Source organism: Actinia tenebrosa, unplaced genomic scaffold, assembly GCF_029948245.1.
Source record: "Actinia tenebrosa isolate PJP-AT-01 unplaced genomic scaffold, QUT_ActTen_1.0 PGA_scaffold1__47_contigs__length_23844297, whole genome shotgun sequence".
Lineage (NCBI taxonomy): Eukaryota > Metazoa > Cnidaria > Anthozoa > Actiniaria > Actiniidae > Actinia > Actinia tenebrosa.
The window spans coordinates 4,787,038-4,805,156 of NW_028292578.1; the positions used below are offsets into that span (position 1 = coordinate 4,787,038).

Here is an 18,119-nt window from a genome sequence, read left to right on the forward strand (position 1 = left end):
GAGGTAGGAACGCCTGTTCTATTTGTCCAAAAGTAAGTCTTTTGGATCAAGTATCAGCAATGTTCAGACCATTATATAGAATAGCATCTTCTGTTCACCTGAAGGCCCTGAGAATGTGTAGCACATCAGCATTAAGTAGACGTCTAGATGGTAAAGTTGCTGTTGTTACTGCATCTACTGAAGGGTAAGAAACCCAATAATTGGAACATAAAGTTCTAGCTTGCTGAATAAATAGTAGCTTATGTTTGCACAAATTCAAAACTTACATATAAGCCTTAAGTTAATTATCAAAATATATTATTGTTATCAATAAAATTATTAGTTATTGGTAAACTTTGCTGTGAAGAAGATCAAGCTAGATTGAATAATGATTTTAAAACAGTAAAATTTTATTTTTAAATAATTATTCAAATTTATTAATTTGATAGCAGTGTTACCTCTATTAAACAGACACCCTTTTTTAAACCCACAGCTATAGTATATTTGAGGCTTTTGAATTCAGACATAATATAAAATGAATGGATTATGGATAAAAGGCGTAGATTTTTTAAGAACATGACTTTTCAGCTATAACTATATGATAGCCTTCATCAGAAACCAGAAAGTTCTTATTCATATCAGCTGATATCCTTCTTTAATCAGACAGGAAGTTGTGCAGCCCAAAAATATGCTTCCCACATTCGCTGAAAGACAGCCTCTACTACTGTGTGGACCCTCTCCTGGAGAGCACTTAAATAAAACTGACCAATCAGATATCAGTATACTAGACAAAGATTGAACTGATAACAGTGCTAGCCTATCAAATTTTCACATTCTCACACTATTTTGATTTCTATGTACTGATTGGCTGGTTAAAAATAAATAAACTAAAGGTCACAATATGATTGGTTAATGATACTAGTTTATAAAAGTGGTCCCAGTTGAAGTATTCACATGCTAACTAGACAACAGGCAAGGCCCCAAAGGTGTTCTCTTAATAGAGCTTGGTACCTGTAAATAATTTTCAGTTCGATGTGAATGTTGAACTTTATTATAATAAAGTATATTAAATTAATATGAAAATTTATATGATTCATTGATGATATCTTGGTTATTGATTAGGATTGGTCTTTCCATTGCACAGCAGCTGGGGAGAGATGGTGCAAAGATTGTTGTTAGTAGTCGCAAGCAAGACAATGTTATAAAAGCAACTGCTGCCTTAGAGAAGGAGGGAATTGATGTACTTGGTATCATGTGTCATGTTGGGAAATCTGAACACAGAAAGAATCTTGTTCAAAGGGTAATGAGGTAGCTGTATCATTGTCTTCTAATGCTGGTCATGGGGAACCACAAGTGATGTAGCACTGTATCATTGTGCTCAGATAGCCTTAGTGACAGTCAAACACTACATCACCCATGCTTCCTTCATGCCTTAAAAAACATAAACAAGTGTACAGCTGTAACGGAAGTAAAGTCAAGATTGAATAGCCCTGATTAGTACATGACAGAAAATCTCTATACCATAATGAACTAGCTGTCCCCTACATTCCCATAATATATACTAGCCTAGCTACATGGTGGCATATCTGACAACATCCAATCCTATCCTATTCCACCCCAAAAAGACCATTATGACAGGTTTTTTTAAATTATAACACCTATTATGTCAATGTTTAGGTCAATAATGAAGTTGTACATTAGTAGCATTAACGTCATTTGTTATTTGCAGACACTGAGCCATTTTGGAGGAATAGATATTTTAGTCTCCAATGCAGCAGCAAATCCTGTGTTTGGTTCTATTTTACAGGTAAAATCAAAAAAACGTTTTAAACATTATTTTTCTTACTTATCTATCTTAAGGTGACAATATATGTCTGTCTGTCTCTGTCTGTTTATCTGTTTCTCTGTATCCCTCTCTGACTGGCTCTCCGTCTGTCTTTCCCTCTGTCTGCCTGTCTCACTCTCTGTCTGTCTGTCTGTCCATCTGTCTGTCTGTTCTCTGTGTTTGTCTGTCTAATTCAGTATGTTTCATTCATTTATGACATTGATGATTTTATATTTTGCTATTTTTTTTCTAATTTAATTACAACAGACTTCTGAAGAGGCATGGGATAAGGTAGATATGTAGCTATCTTCAACTTTATGTTTTTCTCATTAACCCCAAATGCTTAACAATGACCCCCCCTCCCCAACAATACTTCTTTATGCTTAATTTGTATATTCTTTACTGTAAAAACTGTTTTTAATATGAAATGACAATTCAAAACAACACTCTCATTATCAGATTCCAGTTATTAGAAAAAGCAAATCTTTGATTTATAAAGTTTGTCATCCTGATAACCAGTAAAAAATTTCTAGAAAAGGATTTTCCCTCACTCACTCATTGTTTTGTTTTTCAGATTTTTGAAGTTAATGTCAAATCTTCCTTTCTTCTTGCCAAAGAGATGGTGCTGCACATGGAAAAAAGAGGGTATAGGATAAATAATTTTTAATCAAATTATCAAATAATAAATTCGAAACATTAATTTAATTTTAAGGTGAGGCTAATTAGGCATTCAATCAAGAAAGTGTACCTTAAGGTGGCTCAATACAATAATTTTGAAGCATGACTCCTCTACTTGTAAGGCAAACTGCGCGGCACCAGATATACCTTGGCCAAATATGAGCTTATACTAAGTGTAGGGATCGATGGAAGTTTTAAATCGTGTATATGTCATAACCATCGGACACGCCCTGGAAATGTAATAAAAGCGAGAAATGCTTACTTTTCTAATTTTGTAATTAATTGCAATCAGGCCAACCGATTAATCTTGATTTCTCGTCATCACTGGTTATTACATCGATAAGCGAAAATATCATAAAAATAGTTTGTCAGAGAACGAAATTAATGCATTTTGTGGATATTACGGGACTCCATTGATATTTCATAGATTCACGATCCAAAAATATTAAAACTGGAATAATTTTTAAACTGAACAATGAAAATCTCTGAAACTTTCTGACCTTGAAGACTACCATAGTATGTTTCAGATAGTGAACTCCGTTTCTCCGGGTCTGGTCAGATTATGCCAAAAAATAGATTTAAAAAATAATCACATGACGTCACTGTGCCTTCAGGGCGTGTCCGATGGTTATGACATATACACGATTTAAAACTTCCATCTATCCCTACACTTAGTATAAGCTCATATTTGGCCAAGGTATATCTGGTGCCGCGCAGTTTGCATTACAAGTAGAGGAGTCGTGCTTCAAAATTATTGTATCGAGGCACCTTAACTCAATGAATACATAGCTTAACCCTCAAACCTTACAACCTCTGGACAGATGTAAGTCAGTGCATGCATGGCTAACTCACAGATTGAACCCTGAAACAACCTCTGGGCTTATCTAAGTCAGGGCATGGCTAACTCACAGATCCAACCCTGAAACAATCTCTGGACTGATCTAAGTCAGGGCATGGCTAACTCACAGATCCAACCCTGAAACAACCTCTGGGCTAATCTAAGGCAGGACAAGGCTACCTCACAGATTGAACCCTGAAACAACCTCTGGGCTGATCTAAATTTGGGCAAGTTTTACTCACACTGATCAAACCAAGAAACAACCGCTGGGCTGATCTATTATTTCTTCACAATATTCTTGCAGGATAAAATATAGACGAAAATATGGTCAATAAATAAAATATATGATAAAAGTATATGTAAATTTCTTAAGAATAAATATTATTTGTTTCTCTAATAAAATTATAATCTTATGAAAACTTCATTGCATAAATTATATAAATTAAAATACATAAATTAAAGATGGGACATGCATCCTTGTTGGATATATTAATACTTTTGTTGTCATTTTTTCTTAGAGGGGGATCCATCGTATTTATTTCATCAATAGGAGGATACCACCCTCTACAGGTATATTTTACAATATTAGACCTGCAGCCCAGTAATGGTTTATTGACTTGTAGACCATGAGCGCAAGACGTCTAATTGTTTTAGCATTAATCAGTCTACTTATAGGTCGAATAAATGGGTACAAACAATGTTGAAATGAATGGTACTTTGTATACAATATATAATTCAATATTTTGGTTTTCAAATTTAAGAGAGGGAACAGCTGCTGTTGTTTGTTAGTTTTGTTGTTGTTTTTTAGTATCTGTCTGTATAAATTTGAGACCAGAGGTGAAGTTATTGGGTGGGGGAGGGGTGGGGTGATGGGCCTGATATATTTTGACACTGGGAATTTAGGGTATACTGTCGTGTTATTTATGCATATGACTGTTACCAAGTCTGGTACTGATGTTTAATGTTGGATTCCTAAGGGTCTTGGTGCATATTGTGTGAGTAAGACAGCATTATTTGGCCTGACTAAAGTCCTTGCTACAGAATGTGCTGATTTTGGGGTCAGAGTCAATTGTGTTGCTCCAGGCATCATTAAGACAAGGTTTAGTGCAGCAGTAAGTATTTATACTTTCTTCTGGAAATTATTATGTTTAGGGTAAATTGTGGTCTTTTTTTTTTTTTTTTTTTTTTTTTTTCAAAAAATAAGTAGTTCTACTTATGCAAAGGCAGCTCCAGCATTAAACCAAGCCAAAAAATGCAAAGGGTTTGAATACAGTGGTTGATCCAATGATCCCTGTCCACTGGTTGCATCATTTGACGAAGTTCAAATATCCTTAACTTAATCTAATCAACCCTAAACACTATTTCTACAGCTCTGGAAAAATGAGGCAATGCACGAAGAAGTAGCCAAGCAAATCCCTCTAAAAAGGTATGAATTTATCCAGTTTTTGTGTCATGTAAAATTTCAACTAGTCTCCTTGATGAAAACAGAAAATTGAATAAATATAAAATTCTTTATAAATTTGTTTTTAACTTAAAAATTTTTTAAAAGTGCAATTATCACAATATCCCATCGTATGCCGAATAGCATGTAATATAATCAAAAGTTCTGATAGTATTAAATAGTCTCAATAGAAAGATAGATAGATTGCATATGTGATAAATCTGTGAAAAAGTTAACTAACAAAATTGTACAAATTGTACAAAGCCTTGTAGGTCTACGGCCTACTGAAGTCTACTGAACTTTAATACTAATTTGTGCACATTTGTGCAATTTCCTACAAACTTTTTCATGGTTATATATCATATACACTCGATTGCACTATTTTGTATTATTTTGTGCAACTAAATAAATTGAGTACAGTTTCATTAAGTGTGAGCACTCCTAACTTTCATCTTATCTTATAACATTTTGAAGCCAACAGTGCATGATATTTGTTATCATTTCCAGGTTGGGAAAGTCAGAGGAAGTAGGAGGAACAGTCTCTTTCCTGTGCTCTGATCAAGCATCTTATTTAACGGGAGAAACCATCGTGATAGGTGGTGGTATGACAAGCAGGCTGTAGCACAAGCAAAAAAAGACTTGTTGCTCAAGGCCCTGTTACCCTGTGCAATTTTACCAGCAACCTGTATTGTTGTGACACAATATTTAATGGAAACGCAATTGTGACAAGTTGCAGGGGTTTATAGTAGTAACAGTAGTTTTATAGTAGTAACAATGAATTCCTAATTAAGATCCTGAATTCACTTGGGTGACCATTAAACAATAGCTCCAAGTTGAGGTTGGACCTGAAGCTAGTGCTCAATACATTCACTGTGTAACCATGGTCACGCAAGTGAATTACATATCTTTTTAGAGTATACCTATTAAAAAAACCAGAATAAATTCTAGAATAGAATAATTCCACCATCAAGCTGCACTCCTGATGCATATTTACCAATGTCACACAACAAAAATACTAAAAAGCACTACAATTTTTTAAGGGAGCTTATTAATTAGTATATTTATGTGTACACTTTATTAATAGATTAGAAGATAAGGAGCAGGCGTAGCTCCGTTAGTGCGTGACCTTCAGAGCTTGAGGTCCAAAGTTCGATTCTTAGGATCTCAACGTCTGTTTCGACTTCTGTCTAATCCGTGTAGCTTCAGATTAAATACTCTTAAAACAGAGCACTGATGGAGAGAGGGGTAAAGTGTGCACCGTTGACTTCCATTGATAGCAGTTGAAATTCAACTGAACGAACTACTGTCGTTAAATATTACTTTACCTTTACCTTTTTAGAATACATTCATTTTCAAACCCTAGAAGCGTGCTACCTAACTATTACTAAAAAGTGCTATAAATTATGCTAATTCTATTGTTTAATTAGTGCTAAGAAATGCAAAGTGTTGCGGGCTTGCAGTGTTTGTCCTCTATTCATAAACATTAGTACATTAGTAAGAAAGCAAAGTTTTAGATTATATAATGTTGACTATAGGAGAAATGGCATTAAATATAAATTTTAATATTTTGAATATTTTTAATATTTTGATGTTCATTTTGACACAATGCTATCTCGTCACAATCTATAGTAATTTTATTGTGTAACTAAGAATAACTGTAATGTCAGTAGTAATGGCTTCACTGTTTTGAAACCTACTCTTTGATTGCCCATGAGTAAAGAACCTATTTTGTTAGGTTAGGTTGTGCTTAGTTGTTTTGGAAGACCGATCACTTTGTCATTTATAATTCCATGTATTTTATTTTAACCAATTATGGAACTTGTTGCAAAAGGTGTGGAATGCCCCTGTAAAGTTAGTAAAATAATCTACTTGTTCATCAGTGCTTTAGATATTAAATTTTACAACCATCCATATAGGAACAATGTTTTCTGATTCCAAACTTTGTTGGAATGTGAGTTCTTGAGTCACATCTGTGAAGGTATTTTTTTGATAATCATATGCCAAAAATGTAATTGGTAAAAAAGGAAAAGGGTCATTTTACTGCTACTTCAATTTAGTTTTTAGATCTTGGTCAACCAGTTCTGGAGAAATAACGCATACCATTTGAGAACTGGCCGCTCAGACTTGTCTGTTAAACCTAACAGAAATTCCCTTAGAATGATTTAAAGTAAAGTATTCCTACAATAAACCTAACTAATATCAAAAAGTTTACAAATGATGTGAGTTCTATCCTACCATGGTCCTCTTTCTTCCCCTCATTCTGATCTCGTCCAACTTCCTAATCACATCATCTGCCTTCTTGGCTAGTTTCTTGTACGTGACCAATATTTTCTTGAAGAGTTCTTCAGTATTTGGGTGAGTGCTGAGAAATGCTCTTTCAAGGACGTACAAATCCACCCCCTTGTCTTCGGGTAGTGCAGATACAGAGCTAAGACCAAAGTCAATCAAGGTTATAACCTGATCCTTGCTTTGTTTTTTCAACAACATGTTTGATGTGGTTAAATCACCGTGAATACAATCCACATTATGCATGAGTGCTAGGGTTGATCCAATATTATCAGCAATATCATTTAACATGCCCATTGCACTATCACAGTTCTCCTCTAAAAGACTATTGATACGGTCCCTGACTGTGTAGCAATCTTGTATTCTCTCCATTACGATTCTATTCTTCTCTAGATCAAGAAAGTACACGCACGGTGTTGGGATCCCTGCCTTTCTACATCTCAATAAAGCACGTGCCTCCTGAGCGGTACGCCGGCAAGTAAGCTTCTCATCCAACGAAGGATGCCTGTAAGACTTGCTAAATCTCTCCTTGATAACAACTGGCTTGTTGTAAAATTCCCCGGAGAATATTTTAGCTTCTGCTCCTTGTTTGATGAGGACACACTTTTCTTCCTTCTCGTCCGCCATCTTGAATCCAGAGAAAGACTGGGAACGAACAACTAGGTCAGCTGTTACTTATGTGATGACATGCGCATTAGCTATTTCTTGCCACCATCTTGGATTCGTATTTGTGGTCTGTTGGATCCAGTCAGGTAATTTATTGACATTTTTTTACACTTTATTCATCTTATTTTATTTCTTTTTGTCCTTTAATCTTTAGTTTAGTGTTCCTTTATATATACTACAGCAATAAGATGCCTAATACCTCACTATCCATGTACAACTTTACTTAACGTATGACCATTATTATTCTCTCGCTCTCTCTTTGCAGAATGCAGCCTCTAGTAGCCCGAGCTATGAATTATTTCAGGGGTACTCTACCCCATCTGTATGAAATACGTTTCCTCATAGCAGGATTTGGAATAGTATATTATGGAGTATACAAGATCCAGAAAGCTGGTAAGCTATTTAATTATATGCCATGGACAGACTGCACCACAAACTAAGATAAATGAAATAAAAGTGACAATTGCATTGGTCTCATTTGTTCTGTAATTTTAAATCATGCATTACCATATGTAACACTAAAATCTATATAATTTCACATTTTTTCTTGATATATTATATGTATTGATTTTCATTCTTTTCCCCAGGTGAAAAGAAAGCAATCTCAGGTGAGTTCAATGCCTTGTTATTCACACAGGAAGTATTTTTTGGTGGGAAGTTATCTGACCATCATTGTCAACACATACTTTAGTCAAAGAGTCCATGAAGTTTTTTTATCATGCCGGACCTGTATGGCCCTGCTTGCACGCTCTAATAAAACCTTGATGAAAAATGAAAAAGTTATGTGTTGGGGGGCCGGATGGGTTGAGTTGAACAGGCCAGAAAAATTCATACTTCCCTGCTAAAAAGCTGTCCAGTCCTGCTCATTTGCATGCTCTGTATTTATCAGTTTTAGCAGGGTTTTCATTCCACTTCATCCCCTCCCATCCCTGCCCAGGTCCCTGCCCTCTCCTTAAATGAGAGAGTAGTTTGGGTTAGGTAGAGTGGTTTTAGAGTAGTTTGTACTGCGTACAGTTTGTCTACCATAATTCTCAACATGTCACCATAAATTTTGACATGTACTGTATATACAATTTGATCTAAAGTTTATCATTATTTATCTGTTGTAGACACCCCGCATCATTAATGGTTGGTTGGTCCTTCACCTGTACATTCATCAACAAGATATTAATGGTTTTTTTATCGCTTATGATACAATTTGTAATGATATCAACATAATATCATCTTTGCAGCTTGAATGAATGGAATATTTTGATATGCTTGTGTGAAATGAAATAAACCTTGGTTGAAGATTAAAAAGTGATAAGTTATAAAGTAATGTGTCTTGACTTGGATCACTGTAGATCACTTCACTTGGATCACTTCAGGGTTACATAAAATGGATGTTCGGCTGTGAGCATTGTCTAACATGGATGGCAGAAGGAACGTCAAACAAGGGCAACATCAACCCTTAAAATTGCAACTGTGTGATTATTTCGTGACCCACCTTTAATGAGGATGTAGCCTTGTGGGTTAAGATATGTTGGGATTATAATTAATATAATCACAGCTTTTGAGCTTGAATACAGTTTTTTTACTGGCATCAATAGTTTATTTATTTATTTGGACTAAGCATCCACCTTCAGGGAATGTTACAAAGCGTTGTTAAATGTCATTTGCAATGGTTGAAGAATCATCTATTTATTAATATTATGGAACCAACCTACCCAATTAAGGTAGTTATAAATTTTTCATTAATGGTCAAGAGAGTGTCCTCCATGATCAAAAAAAATCCAGTATGACATTTTTTTTCTCATGCACCTTTGGTTTCCTGTATAATTTCCCTGTTGTATCCTAAGCCTTTGATATCAGTGTACTAAGAGTGTGTTTGTACAGTATACAGACAACATAGGATGCCTTAGGGAAATTATATGTATTATGGTGGACACTATTTTGACCTCCAGTATTTTTTTTTTTTTTTTTTGAGCCCTTCATTTTTACATAAATTTGGGCTCCCTATGTGAACAACAATGTTTTATATTTCTTGAGCTTCTCTTATGAAATCAGTACGTGAAAAGTCTGAAGCTGACAGATTTTAAGAACCCAGTGCTAGTCCTGAGGTAAAACCTTGTGCTTTTCAACCAAAGATTCAGAGATTAACGACCACGTGAAATAATTCAAAGCAAAGTACCTGAATGAAAATCAACTATGTTGGCGGATCATTTTTTAAATCTTTTGTCTGTCTGGAAAAATCAAAGAAAGAACAAACAAAAAAAGGATGCTATCAACAGGGAAGGGCAGAAGTGAAAAAGAACGCACAACCTCACACGTGGGTGGCAGAGTGGCGTCGGTTTAATTTTTTTTGTTTAATTTTTGTGTGTTGTTTTTTCCGTTGCTACGTGGAGTATTTTCTCCGGGATTTTCACATTTCATCCCTTACCTAAATATTTTTATTGTGAGTGAACGGGTGTTAGTTGTAAGTGCGGAATTAACGTAACACTCACTCTAGAAGGCGGAATGAGTACAGGAACGACTCTCCGGCCCTAAAATAAATAAAAACATTATATGCTGCCTGTGATCTTTATATTAGTTCCAAAGTTATTCGGAGCGTCAAAATCCCCATTAATTGATATGATAAACTATACAAACTGATATTGAGCCAAAAAAGTACTTTTAATGAAAGCCTTTATGTCTTGTCACGCCTTTTTATTGAACTGTCACGCTACCAAGCTCTTTTCCGTAGTGACAGGTGCAAGTCACATTTGATCATGATAAGAAACCATTCACAAGCGAGGAGTGCAAAGTATAAATAATTTATCTATTACACCGGTGATGTTTTGAAATATCGTTCACGTCGTTGAGAATAATACAGATGAATGTATTGCTTCCATAATCCGCGTTAACCTTTCTCAAGCCACAGATAGTCTTACTAACCATGGCTGATCGGTCATGACCGGCGATGTTCGTCGCGACTCATTCTAAAACCTGATTAAAATTTTCTTTTCCTTCAATTTATCTTGATTATAGTCTGTGGTCATAATGAATCGAAGAAACGACTTCAATTTGGTGATATAATGTTCTACGCATCTGTGTTAGCACTGGGACTGCATATCAAAAGTAAGTCCACAATTCTTTAGACCTTAACAGATAAGAATTCTCGCAGACTTTTCAAAATATTTTATTTTGCTTAATCTTTGATCGATATTATTTAAATTTTAGTTGATGTGTTGGTTTTTGCAGCATTCAAGGTTCAGCAAAACTAATAGTTTATTTTTAATAGTGCCGGAATCAGAACTGCTTTGTGGTTGAAAAACTACAGTATAAGATCTACTGTCGACTCAATATCATAAGTGAATATTGGGAACTCGTGGACAATGCAACTTCAATCAGGAAGGGATTGAAGGGAAGTGAAATTGGCGGGAAATTACATGATCACGTGACAAGAGCCCGGACGTTGAATCTGATGGCAGAAAAACTTGGAGGCTTTATATAATTTTCCTGTTTCATACTCAACCCTCGAGTAAGGAAGGCTCAAAATTATAACATTTCACCTGGTTCAAGATTAATGACAGTCTTGTTATCCCTTTTTAGGAAGAAAGCTTTTAAAGGAAAAGAGAAAATCTAATTCTGTTATTGATGACTCTCGGAAGTTCCCTCATAGTCACTATCAGGGAGATTGCCATGTTGACTCACGTCTCGTTAGCAACACCGCAGTAAGTATAATATAAAAACACCTTCACGAGTCTGCAATACCAAATAAAAATTAAAGGTCAAATCTTCAATAAAATCGAGGCTAAGGATGAGCACACCCGGAGAAAAATGCGTCCTGGATTTTATATTTATTCTGACTAAATAAGCGCAACCCGTTGAAGCTATACAACGTGTTAATAAACCCTGCATTGACGGACCGCGCGGGAATGGTGGAACATGCAGAACCTGCCAACCAACGTTAACCTCAGCTCAGAAAAAAATGTTTTATTATGCAAAAAGACATCTATATCTATTTAATGTAAACTATTTACAGGCAGCATTTCAATTTAGAAAAACAAACTCGATTTATTCGAACGTGATTGCTCACCTAATATAATACTAAATAACTGAATCATAAGCAAAAAGAAGTAGTTACACTTTTTTTAATTATTAATGCCAAAATCAAAAATAATATGCTTTAAAAAAACGCACAATCTTATCTGGATACGGTGGGATTCGAACCCAAAGACAGAAATTTGAAAAAAATCGATTCCACTTTGCCATACCCCCGAGACATCCGCAGAGCTGGGGCGTCGTATGGACTTCGGACCTGACGGCGATTAAATCCTTCTGCCCTTGGGTGTACGAATTACGCAAGAAAATGTTCTAGCCGAAGCATCAGGGGAGAGACCAGCCGGCCCCCAGACCATATCGGCTAATCCCTTGCATCTCTGCCACGCACGGAATCGGTTGAAAGTATAATGTCAAAAAGTCTAGTCTATTCGGTGCATTGTTTTCACGGCTATTGTTATGCTGATTCACCTGGAACTGTGGTCCAGTGGAAAAAACTTGGGCTTCAGTGACACTGAGTCAAGTCCGGTTGACCGAAGTTAGTACCTGGATGGGTGAACTGAAACTTGTGTGTACTAAACTTTCTCAGTATTTTCTCAGTCAATATGGCTATACAGTATTTTTTGTTTATATTTTACTGCGACTATTGCTTTAAATCAACAACTGTGAATCAAGGGCAAGCACAACAGAGTTGCGTATTTACCAAGCTAAGAAAGTCAAGTAATAAAACTACAAGCCTATTTTTTTTTTTTTTTTTTTTTTTTTTCTCTCTCTTTCTTTCTTGAGGCTAAAATAAAATAAAAGAACAGTTAAAAAAGACAACCTCATATTTAACGTCGTTATTCATTCCGGCAATTTTTTTTTTTTCGGGGAAAAGCACAGCAAAATAAAGTTGAGAGGGGACTAGGTTCTAATTCATGCAGACGCTAAGAGACGTAATATAGATTATAGACTCTTTCTTATGAGAAAAGTGTGGATTGCAGTTGATGTTGTATAAATAATCATATTAAATGGATATAAAAGGTACTTTTGCATTACTGTGCATTAAAATATTTTTTTCTGAGGATGTTCCGCCGTTCCGTGGTCCGTCAAACCACGGCCACATAACACCATTACTTGACTAAAGTTTAATTGAAAAATTGTGCTGTTGTTACAAATTGTTATCTTTTTGTCCATCACTGCATCATAATAATTTCTATGAGCAAACATGTTGGTTTTTTTTTTTGTTTTGTTTTTTTTTTCTTGTTTTTTTTCCGAGTTATATCAGTTCCTTATTTGGAAGCATTTTCCCCGCAATTTGCGTTAACAGCAGACTTAGGGTTACACTCTATTACCCACCAACCAATCACTGCATTTGGAACAGTTTCTATATACATTTCATTGCATTGACCCAAATTTCAAGTTAGTAAGTCGCGCATTACAGCCATTTCGAAGAAACTTAGTGAAGGTTTTGTTGCCATCTACATGTTGCATTTCTCATGTTGCTTACCATGATATAAATGTATAATATTCATATTTAAATAATATCAGCAAAGAAGAGAATATACCGGAGAAACGTGCAGAAAAAGTTTGGAGAAATCACATTTCGTTTTGACATTTCAATGATCGCGTACACTTCGCCCATAGTGCATTTCGGGGCTTAGTATGCAACGTGCAACGTGCAACATGCAACATGCAACATGCGACATGCGACATGCAACGTGCAACATGCAACATGCAACATGCAACATGCAACATGCAACATGCAACATGCAACATGCAACATGCAACATGCAACATGCAACGTGCAACATGCAACATGCAACATGCAACGTGCAACGTGCAACATGCAACATGCGATACGCAACATGCAACATGCAACATGCAACGTACAACATGCAACGTACAACATGCAACGTACAACATGCAACGTACAACATGCAACGTGCAACATGCCACATGCGACACGCAACATGCAACAAAACCTTCCACGCCCTTTTCTTTCTTGAAATAGCAGTAAGTTATTTTTTTATTTATGTAACTTTACGAAAATAAGAACGACAGGGAGAATACGAAGTCTTCAGAAAAGTACTTTGCTGAAGAAAGAACAAGCAATAGAAAGAACTCAACCTTAAGACAGCTGACAAGCACTAAAGATGAAAAGTTTGGATATCTCAGATCAAGAAAAAATAGTATTAGACCTATTCACAAGCTGTACAATGCAAGACTTGAGATCCTAGAAGCTGAGAAACAAGTATTACTGGAAATTAATAAGACCCTGGAACAAGAGAACGAAACTCTCAGAAGATTAGCTGTTATGAATTCAACACAAGAAAGTAAGTGCTTCAAAAATATAAACCATTCATTCTTTACGTTCTATGATCACATTGATCGTACCTACGAGAAACATTACTAAGCTTAAAGACTTTAAGAAAGCTCTTTTTAATGAATCTTAGATTTTATATAATATTTCTTTTTTTCGGGGGAAGGGGACGGGAGGGGGGTTTATGTTAAGACTAAGTTAAGGACTAGGGTCTAAGGTCATTTATAATCTTTCTAGATTTGATTAGACTATATTTTTCTTCTACTTTATCGACTTACTATACTTACTTTCCGTTCGTTCGTTCGTTCGTTCGTTCGTTCGTTCGTTCTTTCGTTGATATTTGAACCACACTTGTAAATAAAAGTAGGTAAGTATGGAGGGTCACGTAGAGGGTCATGTATCTCAGAATTCAAATATTCAACTATTACTGAGAACTTGTCTCCTAGACAACATATGGCGCGAAAAGGTGAAATATTGAATCTACTACACTTATGATCTAGTCTTCTCATTCATTATTACCAAGCAGTTATACGCGAATTGCATGATGGGCCGGTGTAACACATGTGAGACCCAAAGAAACACGGGCTCTATTTATATTTCAATGGGTAAAAAGGTATAAAAGTATGACAGAAGAGACATTGCAAAGGAAGGGTTATCTTGGAGAGACAATATCGTAATCTGTAGGTTAACTAAGGATGGGTCATTGATTAGCGTGCTTCCATCGACTATTGAGATTACGCGGCAGGTTATTAAGCACGAAGGAAGCGTACGAGTCGCACGAGGGTGTAGCCGAGTGTGACTATAGCTTATTGAGTACTTATGAGCAACCGGCCAAAGTGCACCGGAACCTAGTTGAAAGCATGATAACGAATAAATAACATAGCGCACGATGATTCACGTCAGCGCGCACATCGATTTTTTGATACACGCTTGCGCATCTAATTAGCCAATCAGATCGTGCGTTATAATATTGTGGCTATGTTATAATCTAAGTTAGTGCACGGCTTACTCACAAGATCGAATGGGAATTTAGTATGTTTTGTGTGGTTTCCTGGAGGTAAAAAAAAACGGAAATGCTGAAAAAAATCCCCCGACTCAAGGGTGTGACTAACCTACAACTATCAAGCTCTACTTACATGTAATGATACATACATACATACTTTATTTAAACACGGAATAAATCATCATTCAATCTCAAAAAGAAAATACATTCACGTGATAGTTACTGTTTTATATGATTGCCGTGTGGGAACTAATATTCAAAAAGAAACCTGGTTCAATTTACTTTTAAAACTAGCTAATGAACCAGATTTTGTTATTTCCTAGGGTAAGTCATTCCATAATTTAGCACCACTGTAACTGAATGCACGTTATAAATAATCAGTACGTGGTTTGGGAATGTAAAGTTTGTTTTCTTGGTCACGTAAGTTGTAAGTCGTCCTGCGAGGTAGAAATATATCTTCTTTAAGTACACTGGAATAATCTCATGCATTGCTTTAAACATGGTTATTGCCTTGAGCTTTATCCGGCGTGTATGAAGACTATCCCATTGTAAGGCCCGATGAAGAGTGGTTGAGCTAGTTTCATAATTGCTTTTAGTAATCACCCTGGCAGCACGTTTTTGCAGTTTTTTAGTTCAGTCTACGCATGTGTTAAGTGCACCCGCGGTCATTATAATGAGGTCATTCCTTCGATAATGGACCAAATATCAAGAAAACAAGTTTTTGTTTCTTCAAATGTTAATACCTTCTATCAAGATGAACGGTGACCTGCAGTTCCATTTATCATTTCATATATTTAAATAAAAATGATTTGAGTTCACTTAGTTTTTTTAAAATAACAATTACGATATTTTAGCGGAAACGCGATATTTTCTGTTTCATGTCAACCCGCGAGAACGAGAAAAAGCGACAGTTTTTTCGAGGTGTACTCTTCGTTTCTCCATCAAAAAGCAATGTTACTTTCAAAGCCTTATAGGAAAAAATCCATTTTATTATTTACGCAAATACATTCTAATACCGTTTTCATTATGATTCATAAGTTTTTCACCTGAACTGTTATTTGTTTTGCCACTTGATGACACGTAGCTCACGATATGTGCCGTCATCTTCAGGATCTTCAGGATATTAATAGTAACAATAGGCTTTATTTCCAGAGGGTAAACACATGACAGTAGTTAGAAACACTGATAACTCTGTGGCCCTCAAGTCTAAAAATAGATAGATAAAATAATATAGCTAATGTATAATAAAAATTATGTACACGTACTTGCAAGAACACTGCCATACGAAAATAGAACACCAGTGACCCAGCGAGACACGAGTTACATTAAAAAAATTGTTTTATTGATTGACAAAGTTTCAGAAAATTGAAATTTACTTCGTATTTGCACGGGAACGTCCTTAAGACCCATAAGTTTATCAGTAACCCCGAGTAACTGGAACGTGTTTTAATCCTAATTAATAAAGTCATTATTCGTTTCTTATTCATTAATCATACGTACATTGACCAACAGAAGAAATCCATGGAGAAAAGTTTCCTTTGCAAGTGGTTAGTTAGAATCAATTATAAAATGTTTTATTGTTAAGACCTGACTTAAGCAGTTGTTTTGTCTATAATTCTAGTCAAAGTACGATACCTTATCCGGCAAACCTAAAACTGTTAAGCTGCTATGATAATCAATTTCAACTCGGTTCATCGCCTTGGGATAGAATAGATGTTTGACCATGGTAGCCTGCGGGCGGACCCATCAAAAAAAGACTCGAAGAGACAGTCTAGTAGTAAATATTGATGACTATCCTTTTATAACCAAATTTTCAATGATACGACATTACAGACATTAGGCATAGACATTCAGGCATTCATATGATGACTATGGCTGGTGAAATTCAATTTAGACCTGCCTCACACGTTGCCTGTTAGAACTATGTATATTCGAACAAGCACTTTGGCTGGTTGAAAGCATAGACTTCAGTGGCCGGATATTCCATCTCGGGTTTCTAGATAGATCTATATCAAATGTTTAAGTTCTGCAGAACACATTAATTTCTTTATCTAGTTTTTACTGTGTTCACACAGGTGAATTCTTCTTTTGCCGTTGTTTTTCGTATCAAAAAGACAACGTTTCCATTTGTCTTTTCAATTTTTTTGATCTGAGTCAAATTTCTTTTTTGGTTTCTGAGTTCTAATTTTAATAAATCATCTCGTATCTAAACAAGGAAAAAAACGCGGTAAAACTTGTCGAAAGCAAATACTGGACCCCAGAATTTACACGCTTTAACCAGTTCTTTTTCTTTTTCTCCTGCGGCACTTCCAGCCTCTTAGTGCTTTCGTGATGTTTGCCGAATGTTTGCTATTCTTGGATACTCATCTTAAAAAACAAAAACATGGTAAAACTACGTCAAACGGGAGTCAAAACTTCCTGTATGTCTGACAGAGAATATCTGAAAAACTCTTTATAATCTAACAGAATACACACAGGTAGAGATTCAGTGTGCAACCGCATGTCTTCTCTTGAGAGTATAATTAACAATGAAACAACCGCCATGTTGGTTTATCTAACAAGAGAAGCTAACGAGAAATGTTTTATTAACGTCAACCAAGAAGGCGGCTATGGCTCAAAGGAAGTTAGGAAGACTAGCTGAAAACCGCTAATAAAAATCACTAGGACTAGAACTTTAGAAGCCTAACTCACAGTTTTAATTATAAGATCTGAAGTCTTGGTACCAAAGTCCTTGTCCTCTTAGGATGTCAACATGTAAGAAACATGTGATGATGAGGATGATGATGATGAAGATGATGAAGACGACGATGATGACGACGATGATGACGATGATGATGATGACAATTATGGCGACGATGATGATGATGACGACGATGATGACGATGATGATGATGATGACAATTATGGCGATGATGATGATGTGATGATGACAATTATGGCGATGATGATGATGATGATGATGACAATTATGGCGATGATGATGAAAATGATGACGACGATGATGACGATGATGATGACGATGATGATGATGACAATTATGGCGATGATGATGATGATGACAATTATATGGCGATGATGATG

General features: G+C 35.8%; 3 protein-coding genes and 1 long non-coding RNA gene across 4 annotated transcripts in view; 3 read left to right on the forward strand and 1 right to left on the reverse strand.

Annotated features, from left to right (window-relative positions):
• Positions 1 to 12: 12 nt before the first annotated feature.
• On the forward strand, positions 13 to 6,333 carry LOC116300110 (dehydrogenase/reductase SDR family member 4). Its single transcript, XM_031708883.2, has 9 exons — positions 13 to 184; positions 1,102 to 1,279; positions 1,709 to 1,786; positions 2,072 to 2,095; positions 2,379 to 2,449; positions 3,839 to 3,890; positions 4,298 to 4,432; positions 4,691 to 4,746; positions 5,269 to 6,333. The coding sequence occupies exons 1-9, from the start codon at positions 60 to 62 to the stop codon at positions 5,381 to 5,383; spliced, it is 834 nt and encodes a 277-aa protein (XP_031564743.2). The 5' UTR covers positions 13 to 59; the 3' UTR covers positions 5,384 to 6,333.
• A 44-nt stretch (positions 6,334 to 6,377) lies between these two features.
• On the reverse strand, positions 6,378 to 7,679 carry LOC116300111 (EKC/KEOPS complex subunit TP53RK). The gene has a single exon (XM_031708884.2). It carries the CDS (start codon positions 7,672 to 7,674, stop codon positions 6,988 to 6,990), a length of 687 nt encoding a protein of 228 aa, XP_031564744.2. The 5' UTR covers positions 7,675 to 7,679; the 3' UTR covers positions 6,378 to 6,987.
• A 40-nt stretch (positions 7,680 to 7,719) lies between these two features.
• LOC116300102 (uncharacterized) lies at positions 7,720 to 9,027 on the forward strand. Its single transcript, XR_004197557.2, has 4 exons — positions 7,720 to 7,799; positions 7,979 to 8,106; positions 8,301 to 8,321; positions 8,823 to 9,027. It is a non-coding gene; the product is annotated as an uncharacterized LOC116300102 (long non-coding RNA).
• A 1,588-nt stretch (positions 9,028 to 10,615) lies between these two features.
• The window catches only part of LOC116300107 (transient receptor potential cation channel subfamily A member 1), a 38,832-nt gene continuing 31,328 nt past the window's right edge, over positions 10,616 to 18,119 (forward strand). Inside the window, exons 1-3 of the mRNA XM_089033022.1 lie at positions 10,616 to 10,809; positions 11,284 to 11,405; positions 13,769 to 14,048. Coding sequence (XP_088889148.1) covers positions 10,767 to 10,809; positions 11,284 to 11,405; positions 13,769 to 14,048 — 445 coding nt within the window. The 5' untranslated portion in view covers positions 10,616 to 10,766. The remainder of the gene's footprint in view (positions 10,810 to 11,283; positions 11,406 to 13,768; positions 14,049 to 18,119) is intronic.